At 51.0% G+C, this 24105-nt stretch overlaps 1 protein-coding gene across 1 annotated transcript in view; it reads left to right on the top strand.

Annotated features, from left to right (window-relative positions):
• The window catches only part of IGSF3 (immunoglobulin superfamily member 3), a 67282-nt gene extending 43659 nt beyond the window's left edge, over positions 1–23623 (top strand). Inside the window, exons 4-9 of the mRNA XM_056560199.1 lie at positions 2693–3094; positions 8770–9174; positions 14445–14846; positions 19545–19961; positions 20211–20603; positions 22365–23623. Of these exons, the coding sequence (XP_056416174.1) occupies positions 2693–3094; positions 8770–9174; positions 14445–14846; positions 19545–19961; positions 20211–20603; positions 22365–22615 (2270 nt within the window). The 3' untranslated portion in view covers positions 22616–23623. The remainder of the gene's footprint in view (positions 1–2692; positions 3095–8769; positions 9175–14444; positions 14847–19544; positions 19962–20210; positions 20604–22364) is intronic.
• Positions 23624–24105: the final 482 nt, after the last annotated feature.

The following is a 24105-nucleotide window of genomic DNA, read 5'->3' as shown; positions in this document are numbered from 1 at the left end:
CTCTGAGAGTATCCAACATGGTTTCCTTCCCCGAATCTGCTGCCCCCTCTTTCCCCCTGTGAGTGTCCATTATGGCTACCCCCCCCCCCCATGAGTGCCGGTCATGACCGTTGTGGTGACCCACTGGGTGAATGGTGGGACCACAGGTGTTGAGGTGTGAGTGGTGGGATCTGATGTTATTAACCCCCAGGGGTTGGATGGTATTAACCCCTATGTGTTCGTGACGCCATTGGGGTTTTAGGGTTCCGGAACACCACACGCCCGGATTCTCCGCTATCCCATGGGCTACTAATGAATAAAGAGTCCACAACCAGTTATGGTCAAACGGAGGCTTTACTGAATAGAAGACGGGTGTAATTATCTTCACAGCTAAGGCCAGAATTCCCAGAGAGGTGGTCAGGACCCAGAGGACCTCGCAGCTTGCTGGACCAATACTTGTAATTAGACATGACTATGTGCAGGACTGGACTAGTTGTGACAGCAGACATAGACTTGTAGACTTACTGGATACTGTAGCTTTTGTGGCCTCCAGATGCTGATCACTTGTCCTGAGATCTCTGGAAGCTTCTTCAGCAATGACTTGTTCTCAGATCAGATGGTAGGATCTAAGAGCAGATGGAATCTGAGAGAACTGCAAATGGCCACCCCTTTATATAGTGGGGGGCTGGACTAAAGCCCATTGGTCATGCTGTGGGTCATAGGTTAAAGCTGGTGCTCTCTGGGGAGTGCATGTGACAACAGATCATGTGACTTAACATAACACGTGATCAACTTACATACAGGTCCTTTAGACCTCCCACAGGTCCTTCAGACTATCTAGACATAGGATCCTGTCTATACATTAAAGGAACATACACACATTTATTAAACCAACAGGAGAACAAGGGGAGACCGTCCCCCAGGTCACTGAGAGACTCAACCTGACAGGGCCTAAAGGTAGTAAAGGAGAAAACAGATGGTTCTGTGAGCCCCTGGCAAGGTTCCCGCAGAACTCCGGCAGAAAAATCAGATTTCGGCTAGGAGGCGCACACCCAAGTGTAGTGCAAAAAAGCAGGCTTTATTAATCCATAAAACATGCCGTGTGAACAGGACAACGCGTTTCAAAGGTTTTCCTTCTTCTTCAGGTCCTAAAACTGCTGGTGAGAAAATCTCTAGAGGTGGGAATCAGAAATAGCATTTTGTATTACTTTATATTTCTTGTACTTCAGGAACATTTGAGTTAGAAATACTGTCTGTAGATGATCATACTTGCGTTTGTTGCGGTTTGTATACAATTGTCGATTGGTTCTATTTCGGGTCGTGCGCTGGGATGTTTACGTCTTAGGTGATGAATTAAAAAAGGGAACTGAATATCAGGAATATCTGTGAGTTAAGTCGGGAGAACGGCCCGATGAAGGAAACCGTGTGATAGTTTCCGAAACACGTTGGAAAGTATTGTGGACCTCCGCAGCAGCAGTAGTGATGTCACCACTTACATCCCATACCAATTGATTGACCGCGATGTGAGAGTTAACCGTATGGTTGAGACGCCACCGGCCGAGGCGTTCTCCCGACTTAGCTCACAGATATTCCTGATATCCCATCGCACGACCTGAAATAGAAACAATCGACAATTGTATACAAACCGCAACAGAAACACAAGTGTAATCATCTACAGACAGTACAAGAAATATAAAGTAATACAAAACGCTATTTCTGATTCCCACCTCTAGAGATTGTCAGGATTGTATCTTTTCTCACAGCAGATTAGACCTAGTCGGTACCACTATCACATCTACTGCCATTCATAGTCCGGTCCGTTATATATACACTGAACACTGTACTAAGTCCCATATAGCGCTGACTACAACATTATATACTACATAACTCGTGTGTATGTTTTTACAGGATTACATACGTTTGGTCTAGCAGCTTAAACGGGCATAATCTCATTTCCATATTCATAGCGCTCCTGTCACTCTAGACTAGAGTATTCATTATGGCTGCTGACCGTGAGTGCCTGTCATGACTGCTCCCCCCACTTCCACCTGTAAGTGCCGGTCTTGACTGCTCCCTCCCCCTCCCTTTTGTGAGTATCCATCATGGCTGCCCCTGTTTCCCCTCTGTGAGTATCCTTCATGGCTGCCCCCGTTTCCCCTCTGTGAGTGCCCGTCATGGCTGCCCCCGTTTCCCCTCTGTGAGTGCCCATCATGGCTGACTCCCCTTCCCTCTGTGAGTGCCCATCATGGCTGCCCCCGTTTCCCCTCTGTGAGTGCCCATCATGGCTGCCCCCGTTTCCCCTCTGTGAGTGCCCATCATGGCTGCCCCCGTTTCCCCTCTGTGAGTGCCCGTCATGGCTGCCCCCGTTTCCCCTCTGTGAGTGCCCATCATGGCTGACTCCTCTTCCCTCTGTGAGTGCCATCATGGCTGCCCCCGTTTCCCCTCTGTGAGTGCCCATCATGGCTGCCCCCGTTTCCCCTCTGTAAGTGCCGGACTTGACTGCTCCCTCCCCCTCCCTTTTTGTGAATATCCATCATGGCTGACTCCCCTTCCCTCTGTGAGTGCCCATCATGGCTGACTCCCCTTCCCTCTGTGAGTGCCCGTCATGGCCGCCCCCTTTTGGGTAGGTCAGACCTTTCTGTACTTTGGGGGTTCATTCTCAGTATTTTGGTGCCTCTTGGGTTTCTCATGGGTTTTTCCTCCTGTCCTGCAGAGACCTCAGTGACGGTCACGGTGGTGGCCAATTCCAGCTCGGTCCTGGAGGGCTCCCGCATCTTCCTCACCTGCCTGGTGGCCTCCCTGTTTGGTCCGCAGAGCCGCATCTCCGCCTCCTGGCATCTCCAAGACACGCAGAACCGGCAGAGAGAGGTGATCCAGCAGGACCGGGATGGGGTGACCTGGGCGAGCCAGGCGTACAGAGATCGCGCCAGTAGCGGAGGGCTGCGGATGGTGCGTTCCGGCTCCGACACCTTCACCCTGGAGCTGGAGAGCAGCCAACGCCAAGATGCCGGCTCATACGAGTGCCGCGTCACAGAGTGGCTGCCCAGCTATGATGGCGACTGGCAGAGGCTGGGCGAGAGGTCGGCTAAGACCAGCGTGGAGGTGACCTCACTAGGTGAGTCCTAATATGCAGCCCGCACTCACATCCAGAGCGGCTGTCACCCCCCCGACAGCTCCAGATGCCATATTACACTAAAAGATACCATGTGAGCGCAAGGTGACAGTCACTTCAGCTGTTGAAGAGTTGGCAGGAGAGAGCAGAAGTGTGAGTGCAGCTCAGGAGAAGAATTATATGAGAGCAGAAGTGTGAGTGCAGCTCAGGAGAAGAATTATATAGGAGCAGAAGTATGAGTGCAGCTCAGGAGAATATATAAGAGCAGAAGTATGAGTGCAGCTCAGGAGAATATATAAGAGCAGAAGTATGAGTGCAGCTCAGGAGAAGAATTATATAAGAGCAGAAGTGTGAGTGCAGCTCAGGAGAAGAATTATATAAGAGCAGAAGTGTGAGTGCAGCTCAGGAGAAGAATTATATAAGAGCAGAAGTGTGAGTGCAGCTCAGGAGAATATATAAGAGCAGAAGTATGAGTGCAGCTCAGGAGAATATATAAGAGCAGAAGTGTGAGTGCAGCTCAGGAGAAGAATTATATAAGAGCAGAAGTGTGAGTGCAGCTCAGGAGAATATATAAGAGCAGAAGTATGAGTGCAGCTCAGGAGAAGAATTATATAAGAGCAGAAGTATGAGTGCAGCTCAGGAGAAGAATTATATAAGAGCAGAAGTGTGAGTGCAGCTCAGGAGAAGAATTATATAAGAGCAGAAGTGTGAGTGCAGCTCAGGAGAATATATAAGAGCAGAAGTGTGAGTGCAGCTCAGGAGAAGAATTATATAAGAGCAGAAGTGTGAGTGCAGCTCAGGAGAAGAATTATATAAGAGCAGAAGTGTGAGTGCAGCTCAGGAGAAGAATTATATAAGAGCAGAAGTGTGCGTGCAGCTCAGGAGAAGAATTATATAAGAGCAGAAGTGTGAGTGCAGCTCAGGAGAAGAATTATATAAGAGCAGAAGTGTGAGTGCAGCTCAGGAGAAGAATTATATAAGAGCAGAAGTGTGAGTGCAGCTCAGGAGAAGAATTATATAAGAGCAGAAGTGTGAGTGCAGCTCAGGAGAAGAATTATATAAGAGCAGAAGTGTGAGTGCAGCTCAGGAGAAGAATTATAGGATAAGAGCAGAAGTGTGAGTGCAGCTCAGGAGAAGAATTATATAAGAGCAGAAGTGTGAGTGCAGCTCAGGAGAAGAATTATATAAGAGCAGAAGTATGAGTGCTGCTCAGGAGAAGAATTATATAAGAGCAGAAGTGTGAGTGCAGCTCAGGAGAAGAATTATATAAGAGCAGAAGTGTGAGTGCAGCTCAGGAGAAGAATTATATAAGAGCAGAAGTGTGAGTGCAGCTCAGGAGAAGAATTATATAAGAGCAGAAGTGTGAGTGCAGCTCCGGAGAAGAATTATATAAGAGCAGAAGTGTGAGTGCAGCTCTGGAGAAGAATTATATAAGAGCAGAAGTGTGAGTGCAGCTCAGGAGAAGAATTATATAAGAGCAGAAGTATGAGTGCTGCTCAGGAGAAGAATTATATAAGAGCAGAAGTGTGAGTGCAGCTCAGGAGAAGAATTATATAAGAGCAGAAGTGTGAGTGCAGCTCAGGAGAAGAATTATATAAGAGCAGAAGTGTGAGTGCAGCTCCGGAGAAGAATTATATAAAAGCAGAAGTGTGAGTGCAGCTCAGGAGAAGAATTATATAAGAGCAGAAGTGTGAGTGCAGCTCAGGAGAAGAATTATATAAGAGCAGAAGTGTGAGTGCAGCTCAGGAGAATATATAAGAGCAGAAGTGTGAGTGCAGCTCAGGAGAATATATAAGAGCAGAAGTGTGAGTGCAGCTCAGGAGAATATATAAGAGCAGAAGTGTGAGTGCAGCTCAGCAGAATATATAAGAGCAGAAGTGTGAGTGCAGCTCAGGAGAATAATTATATAAGAGCAGAAGTGTGAGTGCAGCTCAGGAGAATAATTATATAAGAGCAGAAGTGTGAGTGCAGCTCAGGAGAAGAATTATATAAGAGCAGAAGTGTGAGTGCAGCTCAGGAGAATATATAAGAGCAGAAGTGTGAGTGCAGCTCAGGAGAAGAATTATATAAGAGCAGAAGTGTGAGTGCAGCTCAGGAGAAGAATTATATAAGAGCAGAAGTGTGAGTGCAGCTCAGGAGAAGAATTATATAAGAGCAGAAGTGTGAGTGCAGCTCAGGAGAAGAATTATATAAGAGCAGAAGTATGAGTGCAGCTCAGGAGAAGAATTATATAAGAGCAGAAGTATGAGTGCAGCTCAGGAGAAGAATTATATAAGAGCAGAAGTGTGAGTGCTGTTCAGGAGAAGAATTATATAAGAGCAGAAGTGTGAGTGCAGCTCAGGAGAAGAATTATATAAGAGCAGAAGTGTGAGTGCAGCTCAGGAGAAGAATTATATAAGAGCAGAAGTGTGAGTGCAGCTCAGGAGAAGAATTATATAAGAGCAGAAGTGTGAGTGCAGCTCAGGAAAAGAATTATATAAGAGCAGAAGTGTGAGTGCAGCTCAGGAGAAGAATTATATAAGAGCAGAAGTATGAGTGCAGCTCAGGAGAAGAATTATATAAGAGCAGAAGTATGAGTGCAGCTCAGGAGAAGAATTATATAAGAGCAGAAGTGTGAGTGCTGTTCAGGAGAAGAATTATATAAGAGCAGAAGTGTGAGTGCAGCTCAGGAGAAGAATTATATAAGAGCAGAAGTGTGAGTGCAGCTCAGGAGAAGAATTATATAAGAGCAGAAGTGTGAGTGCAGCTCAGGAGAAGAATTATATAAGAGCAGAAGTGTGAGTGCAGCTCAGGAAAAGAATTATATAAGAGCAGAAGTGTGAGTGCAGCTCAGGAGAAGAATTATAGGATAAGAGCAGAAGTGTGAGTGCAGCTCAGGAGAAGAATTATATAAGAGCAGAAGTATGAGTGCAGCTCAGGAGAAGAATTATATAAGAGCAGAAGTGTGAGTGCAGCTCAGGAGAAGAATTATATAAGAGCAGAAGTGTGAGTGCAGCTCAGGAGAAGAATTATATAAGAGCAGAAGTGTGAGTGCAGCTCAGGAGAAAATATAAGAGCAGAAGTGTGAGTGCAGCTCAGGAGAATATATAAGAGCAGAAGTGTGAGTGCAGCTCAGGAGAAGAATTATATAAGAGCAGAAGTGTGAGTGCAGCTCAGGAGAAGAATTATATAAGAGCAGAAGTGTGAGTGCAGCTCAGGAGAATAATTATATAAGAGCAGAAGTGTGAGTGCAGCTCAGGAGAAGAATTATATAAGAGCAGAAGTGTGAGTGCAGCTCAGGAGAAGAATTATATAAGAGCAGAAGTGTGAGTGCAGCTCAGGAGAATATATAAGAGCAGAAGTGTGAGTGCAGCTCAGGAGAATATATAAGAGCAGAAGTGTGAGTGCAGCTCAGGAGAAGAACATGAGTCAGACATGATGTCCCGGTCCCATGACAGACAGTTTATCTCTGTGCCCCCCGGCAGTGTCTGGGATAGCTGGCATCTCTCCATGGCGCGTGCCGGTTGTGGAATGTGCCGTCTTCTCACAATATGACAACAGACAATGAGTATAAGTGGCGCGACACAGCTGAGCGCCCGAGAGTAATGCCGCCTGAGAACATCGAGAAGAGCAACAACCGCAACCCGTCCCAAACACTTCACCCTCACTCTCAACACCAGCGGTGACCTCAGTCATGTGACTTTGAGAGGCAGGGCCAGCTACAAATGGCATTAAGTGTTAGTGGAGGAGCAGGGTCCACAGCAGTACAGAGTATTTCAGGAGAGGAGTGTGCTGATCATGTGGAGGTCACAGGGTTAGAGTTATATAGTGGCGGAGCAGGGTCCACAGCAGTACAGAGTATTTCAGGAGAGGAGTGAACTGATCATGTGGAGGTCACAGGGTTAGAGTTATATAGTGGAGGAGCAGGGTCCACAGCAGTACAGAGTATTTCAGGAGAGGATTGAGCTGATCATGTGGAGGTCACAGGGTTAGAGTTATATAGTGGAGGAGCAGGGTCCACAGCAGTACAGAGTATTTCAGGAGAGGAGTGTGCTGATCATGTGGAGGTCACAGGGTTAGAGTTATATAGTGGAGGAGCAGGGTCCACAGCAGTACAGAGTATTTCAGGAGAGGAGTGTGCTGATCATGTGGAGGTCACAGGGTGAGAGTTATATAGTGGAGGAGCAGGGTCCACAGCAGTACAGAGTGTTTCAGGAGAGATGTGTGCTGATCATGTGGAGGTCACAGGGTGAGAGTTATATAGTGGAGGAGCAGGGTCCACAGCAGTACAGAGTATTTCAGGAGAGGAGTGTGCTGATCATGTGGAGGTCACAGGGGGAGAGTGTACTGCTGTGGACCCTGCTCCTCCACTATAACACTCTCCCCCTGTGACCTCCACATGATCAGCACACTCCTCTCCTGAAATACTCTGTACTGCTGTGGACCCTGCTCCTCCACTATATAACTCTCACCCTGTGACCTCCACATGATCAGTTCACTCCTCTCCTGAAATACTCTGTACTGCTGTGGACCCTGCTCCACCACTATAACAGAGTATTTCAGGAGAGGAGTGTGCTGATCATGTGGAGGTCACAGAGTAAGAGTTATATAGTGGAGGAGCAGGGTCCACAGCAGTACAGAGTATTTCAGGAGAGGAGTGAACTGATCATGTGGAGGTCACAGGGTGAGAGTTATATAGTGGAGGAGCAGGGTCAACAGCAGTACAGAGTATTTCAGGAGAGGAGTGTGCTGATCATGTGGAGGTCACAGGGGGAGAGTGTTATAGTGGAGGAGCAGGGTCCACAGCAGTACAGAGTATTTCAGGAGAGGAGTGTGCTGATCATGTGGAGGTCACAGGGTTAGAGTTATATAGTGGAGGAGCAGGGTCCACAGCAGTACAGAGTATTTCAGGAGAGGAGTGTGCTGATCATGTGGAGGTCACAGGGTGAGAGTTATATAGTGGAGGAGCAGGGTCCACAGCAGTACAGAGTATTTCAGGAGAGGAGTGAACTGATCATTTGGAGGTCACAGAGTAAGAGTTATATAGTGGAGGAGCAGGGTCCACAGCAGTACATAGTATTTCAGCAGAGGAGTGAACTGATCATGTGGAGGTCACAGAGTAAGAGTTATATAGTGGAGGAGCAGGGTCCACAGCAGTACATAGTATTTCAGGAGAGGAGTGTTCTGATCATGTGGAGGTCACAGGGGGAGAGTCATATAGTGGAGGAGCAGGGTCCACAGCAGTACAGAGTATTTCAGGAGAGGAGTGAACTGATCATGTGGAGGTCACAGGGTGAGAGTTATATAGTGGAGGAGCAGGGTCCACAGCAGTACATAGTATTTCAGGAGAGGAGTGTGCTGATCATGTGGAGGTCACAGGATGAGAGTTATATAGTGGAGGAGCAGGGTCCACAGCAGTACAGAGTATTTCAGGAGAGGAGTGTGCTGATCATGTGGAGGTCACAGGGGGAGAGTTATATAGTGGAGGAGCAGGGTCCACAGCAGTACAGAGTATTTCAGGAGAGGAGTGTGCTGATCATGTGGAGGTCACAGGGTGAGAGTTATATAGTGGAGGAGCAGGGTCCACAGCAGTACAGAGTATTTCAGGGGAGGAGTGTGCTGATCATGTTGGGGGGTCTTTAGCAGCACAGAGTATTTCAGTACTTCCCATGTATAACCCTGCTGTGGTCTCGTTGCAGAGTCTGGCTTCGTGGTGATGGCGATCTCACGCACTCCTGGCGTCAGTTATTACGACTCCTTTGACCTGCAATGTATCCTGAAGCCTCACTTCCCGTCCTGGGTGGGGGTATCGGTGACCTGGCGGTTCCAGCCATCCAGTGGAGGGGACACCCATGACCTGGTGACGTTCAGCCGATCCGGCGGGGTGCAGTGGGGGGAGCGCGCCGGTAACTTCCGTGGTCGCAGCATCGTGGAGAAGGCGGATTCCAGCCACAATGTGCGTCTGAGCGTCAGCCGGGCCAGCGAGTCCGAGGCCGGGAAATACCAGTGTGTGGCCGAGCTGTGGAGGAGAGAATACAACGGCAGCTGGGCCCGCCTGGCCGAGAGGACCTCCAACCTCCTGGAGATCAGAGTCCAGCCGCCAGGTGAGAGCCAGCGGGGGAGGCGGGGCCGGGTGTGGTGTCACCGCCAGACTGGGAAATCCTGAGTACCCCCCCAGTGAGACCAGAATACACAAGGGTGTGATATATATATATACTACGTATACAGACAATTAACACGTGTATATAGAACTGTGTATACACTACATATATATAAAACTCAATGTGTGTATATATAATATATTACACTACATATATACACTGCACATACAATATATACATACAATGGAATCATTTGTAGAAAAAAAGAAAAATAATCTGTATTGAAGTCACAAAGTCAAAAAGTAGCCTAAAATACAATATATGCTACACACAATGTATACTCTGCATATGCGGTAAACACTGACCCCGGTGTATATGGATGATGTATAGTGACCCCCGGTGTATATGGTTGATGATGATGTATAGTGACCCCCGGTGTATATGGTTGATGATGATGTATAGTGACCCCCGGTGTATATGGTTGATGATGATGTATAGTGACCTCCGGTGTATATGGGTGATGATGTATAGTGACCCCCGGTGTATATGGTTGATGATGATGTATAGTGACCCCCGGTATATATGGATGATTATGTATAGTGACCCCGGTGTATATGGGTGATGTATAGTGACCCCCGGTATATATGGATGATTATGTATAGTGACCCCGATGTATATGGGTGATGATGGTGTCTAGTGACCCCCGGTGTATATGGGTGATGATGATGTATAGTGACCCCCGGTGTATATAGGTGATGATGATGTATAGTGACCCCCGGTGTATATGGGTGATGATGGTGTCTAGTGACCCCCGGTATATATGGATGATTATGTATAGTGATGCCCGGTGTATATGGGTGATGTATAGTGACCCCCGGTATATATGGATGATTATGTATAGTGATGCCCGGTGTATATGGGTGATGTATAGTGACCCCCGGTATATATGGATGATTATGTATAGTGACCCCGATGTATATGGGTGATGATTATGTATAGTGACCCCCGGTGTATATGGGTGATGTATAGTGACCCCCAGTATATATGGATAATTATGTATAGTGACCCCGATGTATATGGGTGATGATGATGTATAGTGACCCCCTGTGTATATGGGTGATGATTATGTATACTGACCCCGGTGTATATGGATGATTATGTATAGTGACCCCGGTGTATATGGGTGATGTATAGTGACCCCCGGTATATATGGATGATTATGTACAGTGACCCCGATGTATATGGGTGATGATGATGTATAGTGACCCCGGTGTATATGGGTGATGTATAGTGACCCCCAGTATATATGGATAATTATGTATAGTGACCCCCGGTGTATATAGGTGATGATGATGTATAGTGACCTCCGGTGTATATGGGTGATGATGATGTATAGTGACCCCCGGTGTATATGGATGATGATGTATAGTGACCCCGGTGTATATGGGTGATGTATAGTGACCCCCAGTATATATGGATAATTATGTATAGTGACCCCGGTGTATATTGTTGATGATGATGTATAGTGACCTCCGGTGTATATGGGTGATGATGATGTATAGTGACCCCCGGTGTATATGGATGATGATGTATAGTGACCCCCGGTGTATATGGGTGATGTATAGTGACCCCCAGTATATATGGATAATTATGTATAGTGACCCCGGTGTATATGGTTGATGATGATGTATAGTGACCTCCGGTGTATATAGGTGATGATGATGTATAGTGACCCCGGTGTATATGGGTGATGTATAGTGACCCCCGGTGTATATGGGTGATGATGATGTATAGTGACCCCGGTGTATATGGGTGATGTATAGTGACCCCCGGTGTATATGGGTGGTGATGATGTATAGTGACCCCCGCTGTATACTGTATATGGATGATGATGTATAGTGACCCCCGCTGTATACTGTATATGGATGATGATGATGTATAGAGACCCCCGCTGTATACTGTATATGGATGATGATGTATAGTGACCCCCGCTGTATACTGTATATGGATGATGATGATGTATAGAGACCCCCGCTGTATACTGTATATGGATGATGATGTGTAGTGACCCCCGCTGTATATGGATGATGATGTATAGAGACCCCCACTGTATACTGTATATGGATGATGATGTATAGAGACCCCCGCTGTATACTGTATATGGATGATGATGTATAGTGACCCCCGCTGTATACTGTATATGGATGATGATGTATAGAGACCCCCGCTGTATACTGTATATGGATGATGATGTATAGTGACCCCCGCTGTATACTGTATATGGATGATGATGTATAGAGACCCCCGCTGTATACTGTATATGGATGATGATGTGTAGTGACCCCCGCTGTATACTGTATATGGATGATGATGTATAGAGACCCCCGCTGTATACTGTATATGGATGATGATGTGTAGTGACCCCCGCTGTATACTGTATATGGATGATGATGTATAGTGACCCCCGCTGTATACTGTATATGGATGATGATGTATAGAGACCCCCGCTGTATACTGTATATGGATGATGATGTATAGTGACCCCCGCTGTATACTGTATATGGATGATGATGTGTAGTGACCCCCGCTGTATACTGTATATGGATGATGATGTGTAGTGACCCCCGCTGTATACTGTATATGGATGATGATGTGTAGTGACCCCCGCTGTATACTGTATATGGATGATGATGTATAGAGACCCCCGCTGTATACTGTATATGGATGATGATGTGTAGTGACCCCCGCTGTATACTGTATATGGATGATGATGTGTAGTGACCCCTGCTGTATACTGTATATGGATGATGATGTATAGAGACCCCCGCTGTATACTGTATATGGATGATGATGTGTAGTGACCCCCGCTGTATATGGATGATGATGTATAGTGACCCCGGCTGTATACTGTATATGGATGATGATGTGTAGTGACCCCCGCTGTATACTGTATATGGATGATGATGTATAGTGACCCCCGCTGTATACTGTATATGGATGATGATGTATAGTGACCCCCGCTGTATACTGTATATGGATGATGATGATGTGTAGTGACCCCCGCTGTATACTGTATATGGATGATGATGTATAGTGACCCCCGCTGTATATGGATGATGATGTATAGAGACCCCCGCTGTATACTGTATATGGATGATGATGATGTGTAGTGACCCCCGCTGTATACTGTATATGGATGATGATGTATAGTGACCCCCGCTGTATATGGATGATGATGTATAGAGACCCCCGCTGTATATGGATGATGATGATGTGTAGTGACCCCCGCTGTATACTGTATATGGATGATGATGTATAGTGACCCCCGCTGTATACTGTATATGGATGATGATGATGTGTAGTGACCCCCGCTGTATACTGTATATGGATGATGATGTATAGTGACCCCCGCTGTATACTGTATATGGATGATGATGTATAGAGACCCCCGTTGTATACTGTATATGGATGATGATGTGTAGTGACCCCCGCTGTATATGGATGATGATGTATAGAGACCCCCGCTGTATACTGTATATGGATGATGATGTGTAGTGACCCCCGCTGTATATGGATGATGATGTGTAGTGACCCCCGCTGTATACTGTATATGGATGATGATGTGTAGTGACCCCCGCTGTATACTGTATATGGATGATGATGTATAGAGACCCCCGCTGTATACTGTATATGGATGATGATGTATAGAGACCCCCGCTGTATACTGTATATGGATGATGATGTGTAGTGACCCCCGCTGTATACTGTATATGGATGATGATGTGTAGTGACCCCCGCTGTATACTGTATATGGATGATGATGTGTAGTGACCCCCGCTGTATACTGTATATGGATGATGATGTGTAGTGACCCCGCTGTATACTGTATATATGGTTCTCTATAGAGAGCGGCGGTCGGTGGAGCAGTCATCCCGCTCATTTGCATATTCTTCCCCTTTGCATTCTGGGCCGCTCGCCCTCATTTACATAAGATTTGGTCCAGGAGCTTTTTTCGTCTCCCTATTTCTGCCTCGTCCGCCCACTCCTCGCCTCTGGTTACCCTGGAAACGTGGGTCTCCTTAGCAACAGTTGCCTGGGAGGGAGGTGATCGGGTCCCGGTATCAGAACAGCAGAATCAGGAGCGATGGAGCCACACAGGGCCCCGCAACCATAAAGACCGGCAGTCACCCAGCTTTTACAGGGTCCTGAACGGCAAGTAGTCCTTGTCAGGTGCTGATACAGTGATATAGATAGGATTATGGCCCCTGTGGGGTCCAGAGGAGAAGATATAACTAGACACCCCCTGGGAATCACCCAGCTCTCCCGAGGGGCAGATACTATAGACAATCCATATACCCAGGTATCACCCAGCTCTCCTGAGGGGCAGATACTGTAGACAATCCATATCCCCAGGTATCACCCAGCTCTCCTGAGGGGCAGATACTGTAGACAATCTATATCCCCAGGTATCACCCAGCTCTCCTGAGGGGCAGATACTGTAGACAATCCATATCCCCCCGGGAATCACCCAGCTCTCCCGAGGGGCAGATACTGTAGACAATCCATATCCCCAGGTATCACCCAGCTCTCCTGAGGGGCAGATACTGTAGACAATCCATATCCCCAGGTATCACCCAGCTCTCCTGAGGGGCAGATACTGTAGACAATCCATATCCCCAGGTATCACCCAGCTCTCCTGAGGGGCAGATACTGTAGACAATCCATATCCCCAGGTATCACCCAGCTCTCCTGAGGGGCAGATACTGTAGATAATCCATATCCCCAGGTATCACCCAGCTCTCCTGAGGGGCAGATACTGTAGACAATCCATATCCCCAGGTATCACCCAGCTTTCCTGAGGGGCAGATACTATAGACAATCCATATCCCCCCGGGAATCACCCAGCTCTCCTGAGGGGCAGATACTGTAGACAATCCATATCCCCAGGTATCACCCAGCTTTCCTGAGGGGCAGATACTGTAGACAATCCATATCCCCCCGGGAATCACCCAGCTCTCCCGAGGGGCAGATACTGTAGACAATCCATATCCCCAGGTATCACCCAGCTCTCCTGAGGGGCAGATACTATAGACAATCCATATCCCCAGGTATCACCCAGCTCTCCCGAGGGGCAGATACTGTAGACAATCCATATCCCCAGGTATCACCCAGCTCTCCCAAAGGGCAGATACTATAGACAATCCAGCTCCTCAGTGAGGGGCCGCTTGGTGTTCGGGGGTCCTCGTTCTTACGCTCATGTTTTTGTCTTTCAGTGTCACGGCTGCAGGTCGGTAAGGGGACGCGCTCGGTGACGGTGCTGGAGGGCGCGGCGGTGACACTGACCTGCACGGTGCGTTCTCAGAGCAGCCCGGACTCCCGCTTCTCAGTCCTGTGGTTCGCCCAGGAGCCCTCAGGGGCTGACGGGAAGCTGATTGTGCGCAGCGGGGCCAGTATGGAGTACGGCACCTACGCGGAGGAGGCGGATCTGAAGGAGCGGCTGCAGCTGGAGGAGCTGACCCCCGGGCACTACACCCTCACCCTGCGGGGGGCGCTGCAGGAGGACAGCGGCGGATACTACTGCCAGGTGGAGGAGTGGGTGCTCGACCCCAACCAGGCCTGGTACCAGCTGGCCAAGGACTCATCGGGGCTGACGGAGGTCAACGTGAAGAAGCCCGGTGAGAAGAGGGGATGGCGGGGACCCAGGGTGAGAAGGGAGAGGAAGCGGGGTCAGGTGTGATGGGGCACAATATAGTGAGGGGCAAAGGGAGAGGAAGCGGGGTCAGGTGTGATGGGGCACAATATAGTGAGGGGCAAAGGGAGAGGAAGCGGGGTCAGGTGTGATGGGGCACAATATAGTGAGGGGCAAAGGGAGAGGAAGCGGGGTCAGGTGTGATGGGGCACAATATAGTGAGGGGCAAAGGGAGAGGAAGCGGGGTCAGGTGTGATGGGGCACAATATAGTGAGGGGCAAAGGGAGAGGAAGCGGGGTCAGGTGTGATGGGGCACAATATAGTGAGGGGCAAAGGGAGAGGAAGCGGGGTCAGGTGTGATGGGGCACAATATAGTGAGGGGCAAAGGGAGAGGAAGCGGGGTCAGGTGTGATGGGGCACAATATAGTGAGGGGCAAAGGGAGAGGAAGCGGGGTCAGGTGTGATGGGGCACAATATAGTGAGGGGCAAAGGGAGAGGAAGCGGGGTCAGGTGTGATGGGGCACAATATAGTGAGGGGCAAAGGGAGAGGAAGCGGGGTCAGGTGTGATGGGGCACAATATAGTGAGGGGCAAAGGGAGAGGAAGCGGGGTCAGGTGTGATAGGGCACAATATAGTGAGGGGCAAAGGGAGAGGAAGCGGGGTCAGGTGTGATGGGGCACAATATAGTGAGAGGCAAAGGGAGAGGAAGCGGGGTCAGGTGTGATGGGGCACAATATAGTGAGGGGAAAAGGGAGAGGAAGCGGGGTCAGGTGTGATGGGGCACAATATAGTGAGGGGCAAAGTGAGAGGAAGCGGGGTCGCGGTGTGATGGGGCACAATATAGTGAGGGGCAAAGGGAGAGGAAGCAGGGTCAGGTGTGATGGGGCACAATATAGTGAGGGGCAAAGTGAGAGGAAGCGGGGTCAGGTGTGATGGGGCACAATATAGTGAGGGGCAAAGTGAGAGGAAGCGGGGTCAGGTGTGATGGGGCACAATATAGTGAGGGGCAAAGGGAGAGGAAGCGGGGTCAGGTGTGATGGGGCACAATATAGTGAGGGGCAAAGGGAGAGGAAGCGGGGTCAGGTGTGATGGGGCACAATATAGTGAGGGGCAAAGGGAGAGGAAGCGGGGTCAGGTGTGATGGGGCACAATATAGTGAGGGGCAAAGGGAGAGGAAGCGGGGTCAGGTGTGATGGGGCACAATATAGTGAGGGGCAAAGGGAGAGGAAGCGGGGTCAGGTGTGATGGGGCACAATATAGTGAGGGGCAAAGGGAGAGGAAGCGGGGTCAGGTGTGATAGGGCACAATATAGTGAGGGGCAAAGGGAGAGGAAGCGGGGTCAGGTGTGATGGGGCACAATATAGTGAGAGGCAAAGGGAGAGGAAGCGGGGTCAGGTGTGATGGGGCACAATATAGTGAGGGGCAAAGGGAGAGGAAGCGGGGTCAGGTGTGATGGGGCACAATATAGTGAGGGGAAAAGGGAGAGGAAGCGGGGTCAGGTGTGATGGGGCACAATATAGTGAGGGGCAAAGTGAGAGGAAGCGGGGTCGCGGTGTGATGGGGCACAATATAGTGAGGGGCAAAGGGAGAGGAAGCAGGGTCAGGTGTGATGGGGCACAATATAGTGAGGGGCAAAGTGAGAGGAAGCGGGGTCAGGTGTGATGGGGCACAATATAGTGAGGGGCAAAGTGAGAGGAAGCGGGGTCAGGTGTGATGGGGCACAATATAGTGAGGGGCAAAGGGAGAGGAAGCGGGGTCAGGTGTGATGGGGCACAATATAGTGAGGGGCAAAGGGAGAGGAAGCGGGGTCAGGTGTGATGGGGCACAATATAGTGAGGGGCAAAGGGAGAGGAAACGGGGTCAGGTGTGATGGGGCACAATATAGTGAGGGGCAAAGGGAGAGGAAGCGGGGTCAGGTGTGATGGGGCACAATATAGTGAGGGGCAAAGGGAGAGGAAGCGGGGTCAGGTGTGATGGGGCACAATATAGTGAGGGGCAAAGGGAGAGGAAGCGGGGTCAGGTGTGATGGGGCACAATATAGTGAGGGGCAAAGGGAGAGGAAGCGGGGTCAGGTGTGATGGGGCACAATATAGTGAGGGGCAAAGGGAGAGGAAACGGGGTCAGGTGTGATGGGGCACAATATAGTGAGGGGCAAAGGGAGAGGAAGCGGGGTCAGGTGTGATGGGGCACAATATAGTGAGGGGCAAAGGGAGAGGAAGCGGGGTCAGGTGTGATGGGGCACAATATAGTGAGGGGCAAAGGGAGAGGAAGCGGGGTCAGGTGTGATGGGGCACAATATAGTGAGGGGCAAAGTGAGAGGAAGCGGGGTCAGGTGTGATGGGGCACAATATAGTGAGGGGCAAAGTGAGAGGAAGCGGGGTCAGGTGTGATGGGGCACAATATAGTGAGGGGCAAAGTGAGAGGAAGCGGGGTCAGGTGTGATGGGGCACAATATAGTGAGGGGCAAAGGGAGAGGAAGCGGGGTCAGGTGTGATGGGGAACAATATAGTGAGGGGCAAAGGGAGAGGAAGCGGGGTCAGGTGTGATGGGGCACAATATAGTGAGGGGCAAAGGGAGAGGAAGCGGGGTCAGGTGTGATGGGGCACAATATAGTGAGGGGCAAAGGGAGAGGAAGCGGGGTCAGGTGTGATGGGGCACAATATAGTGAGGGGCAAAGGGAGAGGAAGCGGGGTCAGGTGTGATGGGGCACAATATAGTGAGGGGCAAAGGGAGAGGAAGCGGGGTCAGGTGTGATGGGGCACAATATAGTGAGGGGCAATAGAGGACAGAGGGCACAAGCTGAAGGGGTGGTGGGGATCAGTCAGTAATCACTGAAGGGTGTAGGGTTGCATTGGTTGGCGGCATACACAGCGATAGTAGACTAGTCAAGGGCATGAAGGGGTCATGTATGTGTGTGATGGTGCTGGCCACCAGTGTACAGGAGGGGGCACCATTCAACAGTGTATGGGGGAAGTGTAAGAGTCTGTAGAGTACAGGGGAGGGGGGCGGCGGTCTGTAGAGTACAGGGGAGGGGGGCGGCGGTCTGTAGAGTACAAAGGAGGGGGGCGGCGGTCTGTAGAGTACAAAGGAGGGGGGCGGCGGTCTGTAGAGTACAGGAGGGGGTGGCGGTCTGTAGAGTACAGGAGGGGGTGGCGGTCTGTAGAGTACAGGAGGGGGCGGCGGTCTGTAGATTATAAGGTGTGCTCGGGGGCAGCGGTCTGTAGAGCACAGGAGGGGGGCGGCGGTCTGTAGAGCACAGGAGGGGGGGCGGCGGTCTGTAGAGTACAGGAGGGGGCGGCGGTCTGTAGATTATAAGGTGTGCTCAGGGGCGGCGGTCTGTAGAGTACAGGAGGGGGCGGCGGTCTGTAGATTATAAGGTGTGCTCAGGGGCGGTGGTCTGTAGAGTACAGGAGGGGGCGGCGGGGGTCTGTAGAGTACAGGAGGGGGCGGCGGCGGTCTGTAGAGTACAGGAGGGGGTGGCGGTCTGTAGAGTACAGGAGGGGGTGGCGGTCTGTAGAGTACAGGAGGGGGTGGCGGTCTGTAGAGTACAGGAGGGGGTGGCGGTCTGTAGAGTACAGGAGGGGGCGGCGGTCTGTAGATTATAAGGTGTGCTCGGGGGCAGCGGTCTGTAGAGCACAGGAGGGGGGCGGCAGTCTGTAGAGTACAGGAGGGGGCGGCGGCGGTCTGTAGAGTACAGGAGGGGGCGGCGGTCTGTAGATTATAAGGTGTGCTCAGGGGCGGCGGTCTGTAGAGTACAGGAGGGGGCGGCGGTCTGTAGATTATAAAGTGTGCTCAGGGGCGGCGGTCTGTAGAGTACAGGAGGGGGCGGCGGTCTGTAGAGTACAGGAGGGGGCGGCGGTCTGTAGATTATAAGGTGTGCTCAGGGGCGGCGGTCTGTAGAGTACAGGAGGGGGCGGCGGGGGTCTGTAGAGTACAGGAGGGGCGGCAGGGGTCTGTAGAGTACAGGAGGGGGCGGCGGTCTGTAGATTATAAGGTGTGCTCAGGGGCGGCGGTCTGTAGAGTACAGGAGGGGGCGGCGGTCTGTAGAGTACAGGAGGGGGCGGCGGTCTGTAGATTATAAGGTGTGCTCAGGGGCGGCGGTCTGTAGAGTACAGGAGGGGGGCGGCGGTCTGTAGAGTACAGGAGGGGGCGGCGGCGGTCTGTAGAGTACAGGAGGGGGCGGCGGTCTGTAGATTATAAGGTGTGCTCAGGGGCGGCGGTCTGTAGAGTACAGGAGGGGGCGGCGGTCTGTAGATTATAAAGTGTGCTCAGGGGCGGCGGTCTGTAGAGTACAGGAGGGGGCGGCGGTCTGTAGAGTACAGGAGGGGGCGGCGGTCTGTAGATTATAAGGTGTGCTCAGGGGCGGCGGTCTGTAGAGTACAGGAGGGGGCGGCGGGGGTCTGTAGAGTACAGGAGGGGGCGGCGGGGGTCTGTAGAGTACAGGAGGGGGCGGCGGTCTGTAGATTATAAGGTGTGCTCAGGGGCGGCGGGGGTCTGTAGAGTACAGGAGGGGGCGGCGGGGGTCTGTAGAGTACAGGAGGGGGCGGCGTGGGTCTGTAGAGTACAGGGTGTTCTCGGGGGCGGTGCTGTATGTGGGAACTAATCAGGACAGGAGTTTGGTAGGATGGGTCCTGGTGGGTAGTACCAGCGCCATGTTGACCCGATTGCTCCTTCCCCTCTTCAGATAACAACCTGCAGGTGGACCAGCTCCCTCGGAACGTTTCCTCCTTGGAGGGGGAGAGCTTCATGGTGACGTGCCAGGTGCTGAACCGTACGCTGCCGCAGTCTCGTCTGGCCCTGGAGTGGCTGGTCTGGAGGGCAGGAGAGCCGGAGAGGAGGACTGTGGCCCGGGTACCCCTGGATGGCATCGCTCTGACCACCGGCGAGGATGAGGACAGAGGAGGCTCGGAGGTGCCCAGTCGCCTTCATCTCTGGCAGCCATCGCCCGGGCTCCACACCCTCACCCTACAGCAGGCCGAGGAGCAGGACAGTGGAGCCTACAGCTGCCGGGTGCAGGAATGGCTGCAGGACCCCCGGGGGCAGTGGTACAGACGGGCCGAGGAGCGATCAGCTGCCACCTATGTCAGTGTGCGCCGCCCAGGTGAGTGCCACAGTTAGTGCCCCAATATCTTTGTACCAGTGTAGACTATATACAGGAGAAACACAAATCTGTCCTGATGGTTTGTTACAATGTATCAGTCCGAAGTCCAGGCTGTAGTTTTCTAGCCTTGATACAATTGTAACAAACCTTCTACTGTGAGAAGGTTTGATAAATCTCCCCAATTGTCTACCAGAAATTGATTGTGCTTCAGTCACTCTGGGCCGTTAACCCCTTGTTGTCTCCCCACAGACGCTGACCTCCTGCTGGATGCCGCACCCCTCAATGTGTCAGTGCAGGACGGCGGCCATGTTGCTCTGGACTGTACCGTCTTATCGCGCTCTCGCCCGGAGTCCCAGCTGGCGGTGTCCTGGTCATTTCACAGCAGAAGCCGAGGGGCCGAGCAAATACTGACCACTGACCGCTCCGGTGTGTGGAGCCCCCTGAGCCCACGCTGGGAGGGACGGTTGCAGCAGATCCAGCTCTCCCCCACCATGTATAAGCTTAGGATCCCTCAGGCCGGCCCGGCCGACTCCGGCAACTACACCTGTTCTGTCCAGGAATGGATGATGGGGCCCCGCGGGGACTGGTACCTACTGGCACAGGATGAGAGTCTCGTAGGATGGGTCACCGTGCAGGGCAAGGGTAAGTAGGGGGCACTAAAGCTTCTGTGTCTTTCTTGTTCTTTGGTGGTCCTCGGTGATGTCATCTGTCTCTTGTCCTCTCTCTCATGGTCCTCGGTGATGTCATCTGTCTCTTGTCCTCTCTCTCATGGTCCTCGGTGATGTCATCTCTCTCATGGTCCTCGGTGATGTCATCTGTCTCTTGTCCTCTCTCATGGTCCTCGGTAATGTCATCTGTCTCTTGTTCTCTCATGGTCCTCGGTGTTGTCATCTGTCTCTTGTTCTCTCTCATGGTCCTCGGTGAGGTCATCTGTCTCTTGTTCTCTCGTTCTCTCATGGTCCTCGGTGATGTCATCTGTCTCTTGTTCTCTCTCATGGTCCTCGGTGATGTCATCTGTCTCTTGTTCTCTATCATGGTCCTCGGTGATGTCATCTGTCTCTTGTTCTCTCTCATGGTCCTCGGTGATGTCATCTGTCTCTTGTCCTCTCTCATGGTCCTCGGTGAGGTCATCTGTCTCTTGTTCTCTCTCGTGGTCCTTGGTGATGTCATCTGTCTCTTGTGTTCTCTCTCTCTCTCTCTCGTGATCCTCGGTGAGGTCATCTGTCTTTCTCTTGTTCTCTCTTGTGGTCCTCTGTGATGTCCTCTGTCTCTTGTCCTCTCTCATGGTCCTCGGTGATGTCCTCTGTCTCTTGTTCTCTATCATGGTCCTCGGTGATGTCATCTGTCTCTTGTCCTCTCTCATGGTCCTCAGTGAGGTCATCTGTCTCTTGTTCTCTCTCGTGGTCCTTGGTGATGTCATCTGTCTCTTGTGTTCTCTCTCTCTTTCTCTCGTGGTCCTCGGTGAGGTCATCTGTCTTTCTCTTGTTCTCTCTCGTGGTCCTCTGTGATGTCCTCTGTCTCTTGTCCTCTCTCATGGTCCTCGGTGAGGTCATCTTTCTCTTGTTCTCTCTCATGGTCCTCTGTCTCTTGTTCTCTCTCATGGTCCTCGGTGATGTCCTCTGTCTCTTGTTCTCTCTCATGGTCCTCGGTGAGGTCATCTGTCTCTTGTTCTCTCGTTCTCTCATGGTCCTCGGTGATGTCATCTGTCTCTTGTTCTCTCTCATGGTCCTCGGTGATGTCATCTGTCTCTTGTTCTCTATCATGGTCCTCGGTGATGTCATCTGTCTCTTGTTCTCTCTCATGGTCCTCGGTGATGTCATCTGTCTCTTGTCCTCTCTCATGGTCCTCGGTGAGGTCATCTGTCTCTTGTTCTCTCTCGTGGTCCTTGGTGATGTCATCTGTCTCTTGTGTTCTCTCTCTCTCTCTCGTGATCCTCGGTGAGGTCATCTGTCTTTCTCTTGTTCTCTCTTGTGGTCCTCTGTGATGTCCTCTGTCTCTTGTCCTCTCTCATGGTCCTCGGTGATGTCCTCTGTCTCTTGTTCTCTATCATGGTCCTCGGTGATGTCATCTGTCTCTTGTCCTCTCTCATGGTCCTCAGTGAGGTCATCTGTCTCTTGTTCTCTCTCGTGGTCCTTGGTGATGTCATCTGTCTCTTGTGTTCTCTCTCTCTTTCTCTCGTGGTCCTCGGTGAGGTCATCTGTCTTTCTCTTGTTCTCTCTCGTGGTCCTCTGTGATGTCCTCTGTCTCTTGTCCTCTCTCATGGTCCTCGGTGAGGTCATCTTTCTCTTGTTCTCTCTCATGGTCCTCTGTCTCTTGTTCTCTCTCATGGTCCTCGGTGATGTCCTCTGTCTCTTGTTCTCTCTCATGGTCCTCGGTGATGTCATTTGTCTCTTTCTTTTGCAGAGTCCAATCTGCAGTCAGTCATCTGCTCCAATGACGCCCTCTTCTACCTGGTCTTCTTCTACCCCTTCCCCATTTTCGGAATCCTCATCATCACCATCCTGCTCGTGAGGTTCCGCAGCCGACCGTCCAGCAAGACCGGCGAAGGCAAAAATGGGGTGCCACTATTATGGATCAAGGAGCCGCACCTGAATTATTCGCCCACCTGCCTGGAGCCGCCTGTTCTCAGCATCCACCCGGGCACCATTGACTAGACCCATGGGCCAGTCCAGCAGCTGAGCTCATTGTAGCCAAGGGGGGAATTGGGCAGACTGAGCCAGGACCCGGGGGCATTTGTGCTGGGCACTGGAACATTTGCCCTGGCCTCAGCCAAAGCTTTGTATATCTGCTCCATAGATAGAGGGACGACCCTCGTGTGAGGAATGAGGCCGAGGGTTCTGGGACAATGCCCGGGACCGTCACGGTTTGTTTCTCGATGACTTGCTGGAAGTGCCCTCTGCTCTGGCAGTGGGGGGCAGGGGTGGGTATGGACTCAAGCAGCAAGAGATTGTATCTTTTCTTTTAAAGTGCATTTCACCCACAAGAGAGACGTCTGTGTGGCCCCCAAGGGCCCCCTGGGACGCACTGGTCACCCCAACCTTCAAGGTGGGTACAGACGTGTGCCATTACGTGTCTGTTGAATGCCAAGTGGAGTCTTCTGTATGCGCCCGCCTGTATCGGGCCCCGCTCTCCCTGTGGATATTTTATATGTACACCCGTTTTTAACCCTTGATATTTTCTGTATGTTTCTTTGTTGCACTGTGGAATTATGGGTCGAGCGCTGCCAGAAGGATCGATGGCAGAATAATACACTCCAGGAGTGAAAGTGTTAATGGAGGGGTTTCAGGTGGTCCGGTAACCCTTGTTGGCCCAGTCTTCCTCACAGCTTACCCGCAGGGCAGCCATCTTGGATCCGGTGCTCAGGAATGGGACAGACCAATACCGATTCATGTACATATATGCCAAACAGTCTTCCTTTTTATAATGATTCATTCCAGCCCCCAAACATTAAACTCAAAAACCCATTGGAACGCCACCTCTGCGGGGCCACCACCTGCCATCACAGGACATTGTGGCCCATCCCATCTAATACAGCTGAGAATTGGCGCTGCCATCCCTGGTTGTGCTGCCCGCCGACCACCCGTCTCCTCCTCATTTTGTGATATGTTGCACTGAGCTTGTTTTTTTATGATCTTGACGACAGTAAAGTCCGTGTTCTGTTACCTCGCTGTGTGCGGTTGAATGTGCGAGTGTGTGACCGCCATATAGTGACCCTCATCCTCACCACATAGAGTCCTACATAGAAGGATGCGAGGATCAGGTCCAGTGTGGGGAGCTTCATCCGGCCTCAAAAAACAAAGTACACAACAGTAGTGCAGAGGAGGGTCAGTATAGTACACAACAGTCATGCAGAGGAGGGTCAGTATAGTACACAACAGTCGTGCAGAGGAGGGTCAGTATAGTACACAACAGTCATGCAGAGGAGGGTCAGTATAGTACACAACAGTCGTGCAGAGGAGGGTCAGTATAGTACACAACAGTCGTGCAGAGGAGGGTCAGTATGGTACACAACAGTCATGCAGAGGAGGGTCAGTATGGTACACAACAGTCGTGCAGAGGAGGATGAGTGTAGTACACAGTCATTCAGAGGAGGGTTAGCGTAGTACACAACAGTCATGCAGAGGAGGGTCAGCGTAGTACACAA

This window comes from Hyla sarda, chromosome 2 (genome assembly GCF_029499605.1).
Source record: "Hyla sarda isolate aHylSar1 chromosome 2, aHylSar1.hap1, whole genome shotgun sequence".
In the NCBI taxonomy this organism is placed as follows: Eukaryota; Metazoa; Chordata; class Amphibia; order Anura; family Hylidae; genus Hyla; species Hyla sarda.
This window is presented reverse-complemented; position numbering and strand designations above follow the sequence as displayed.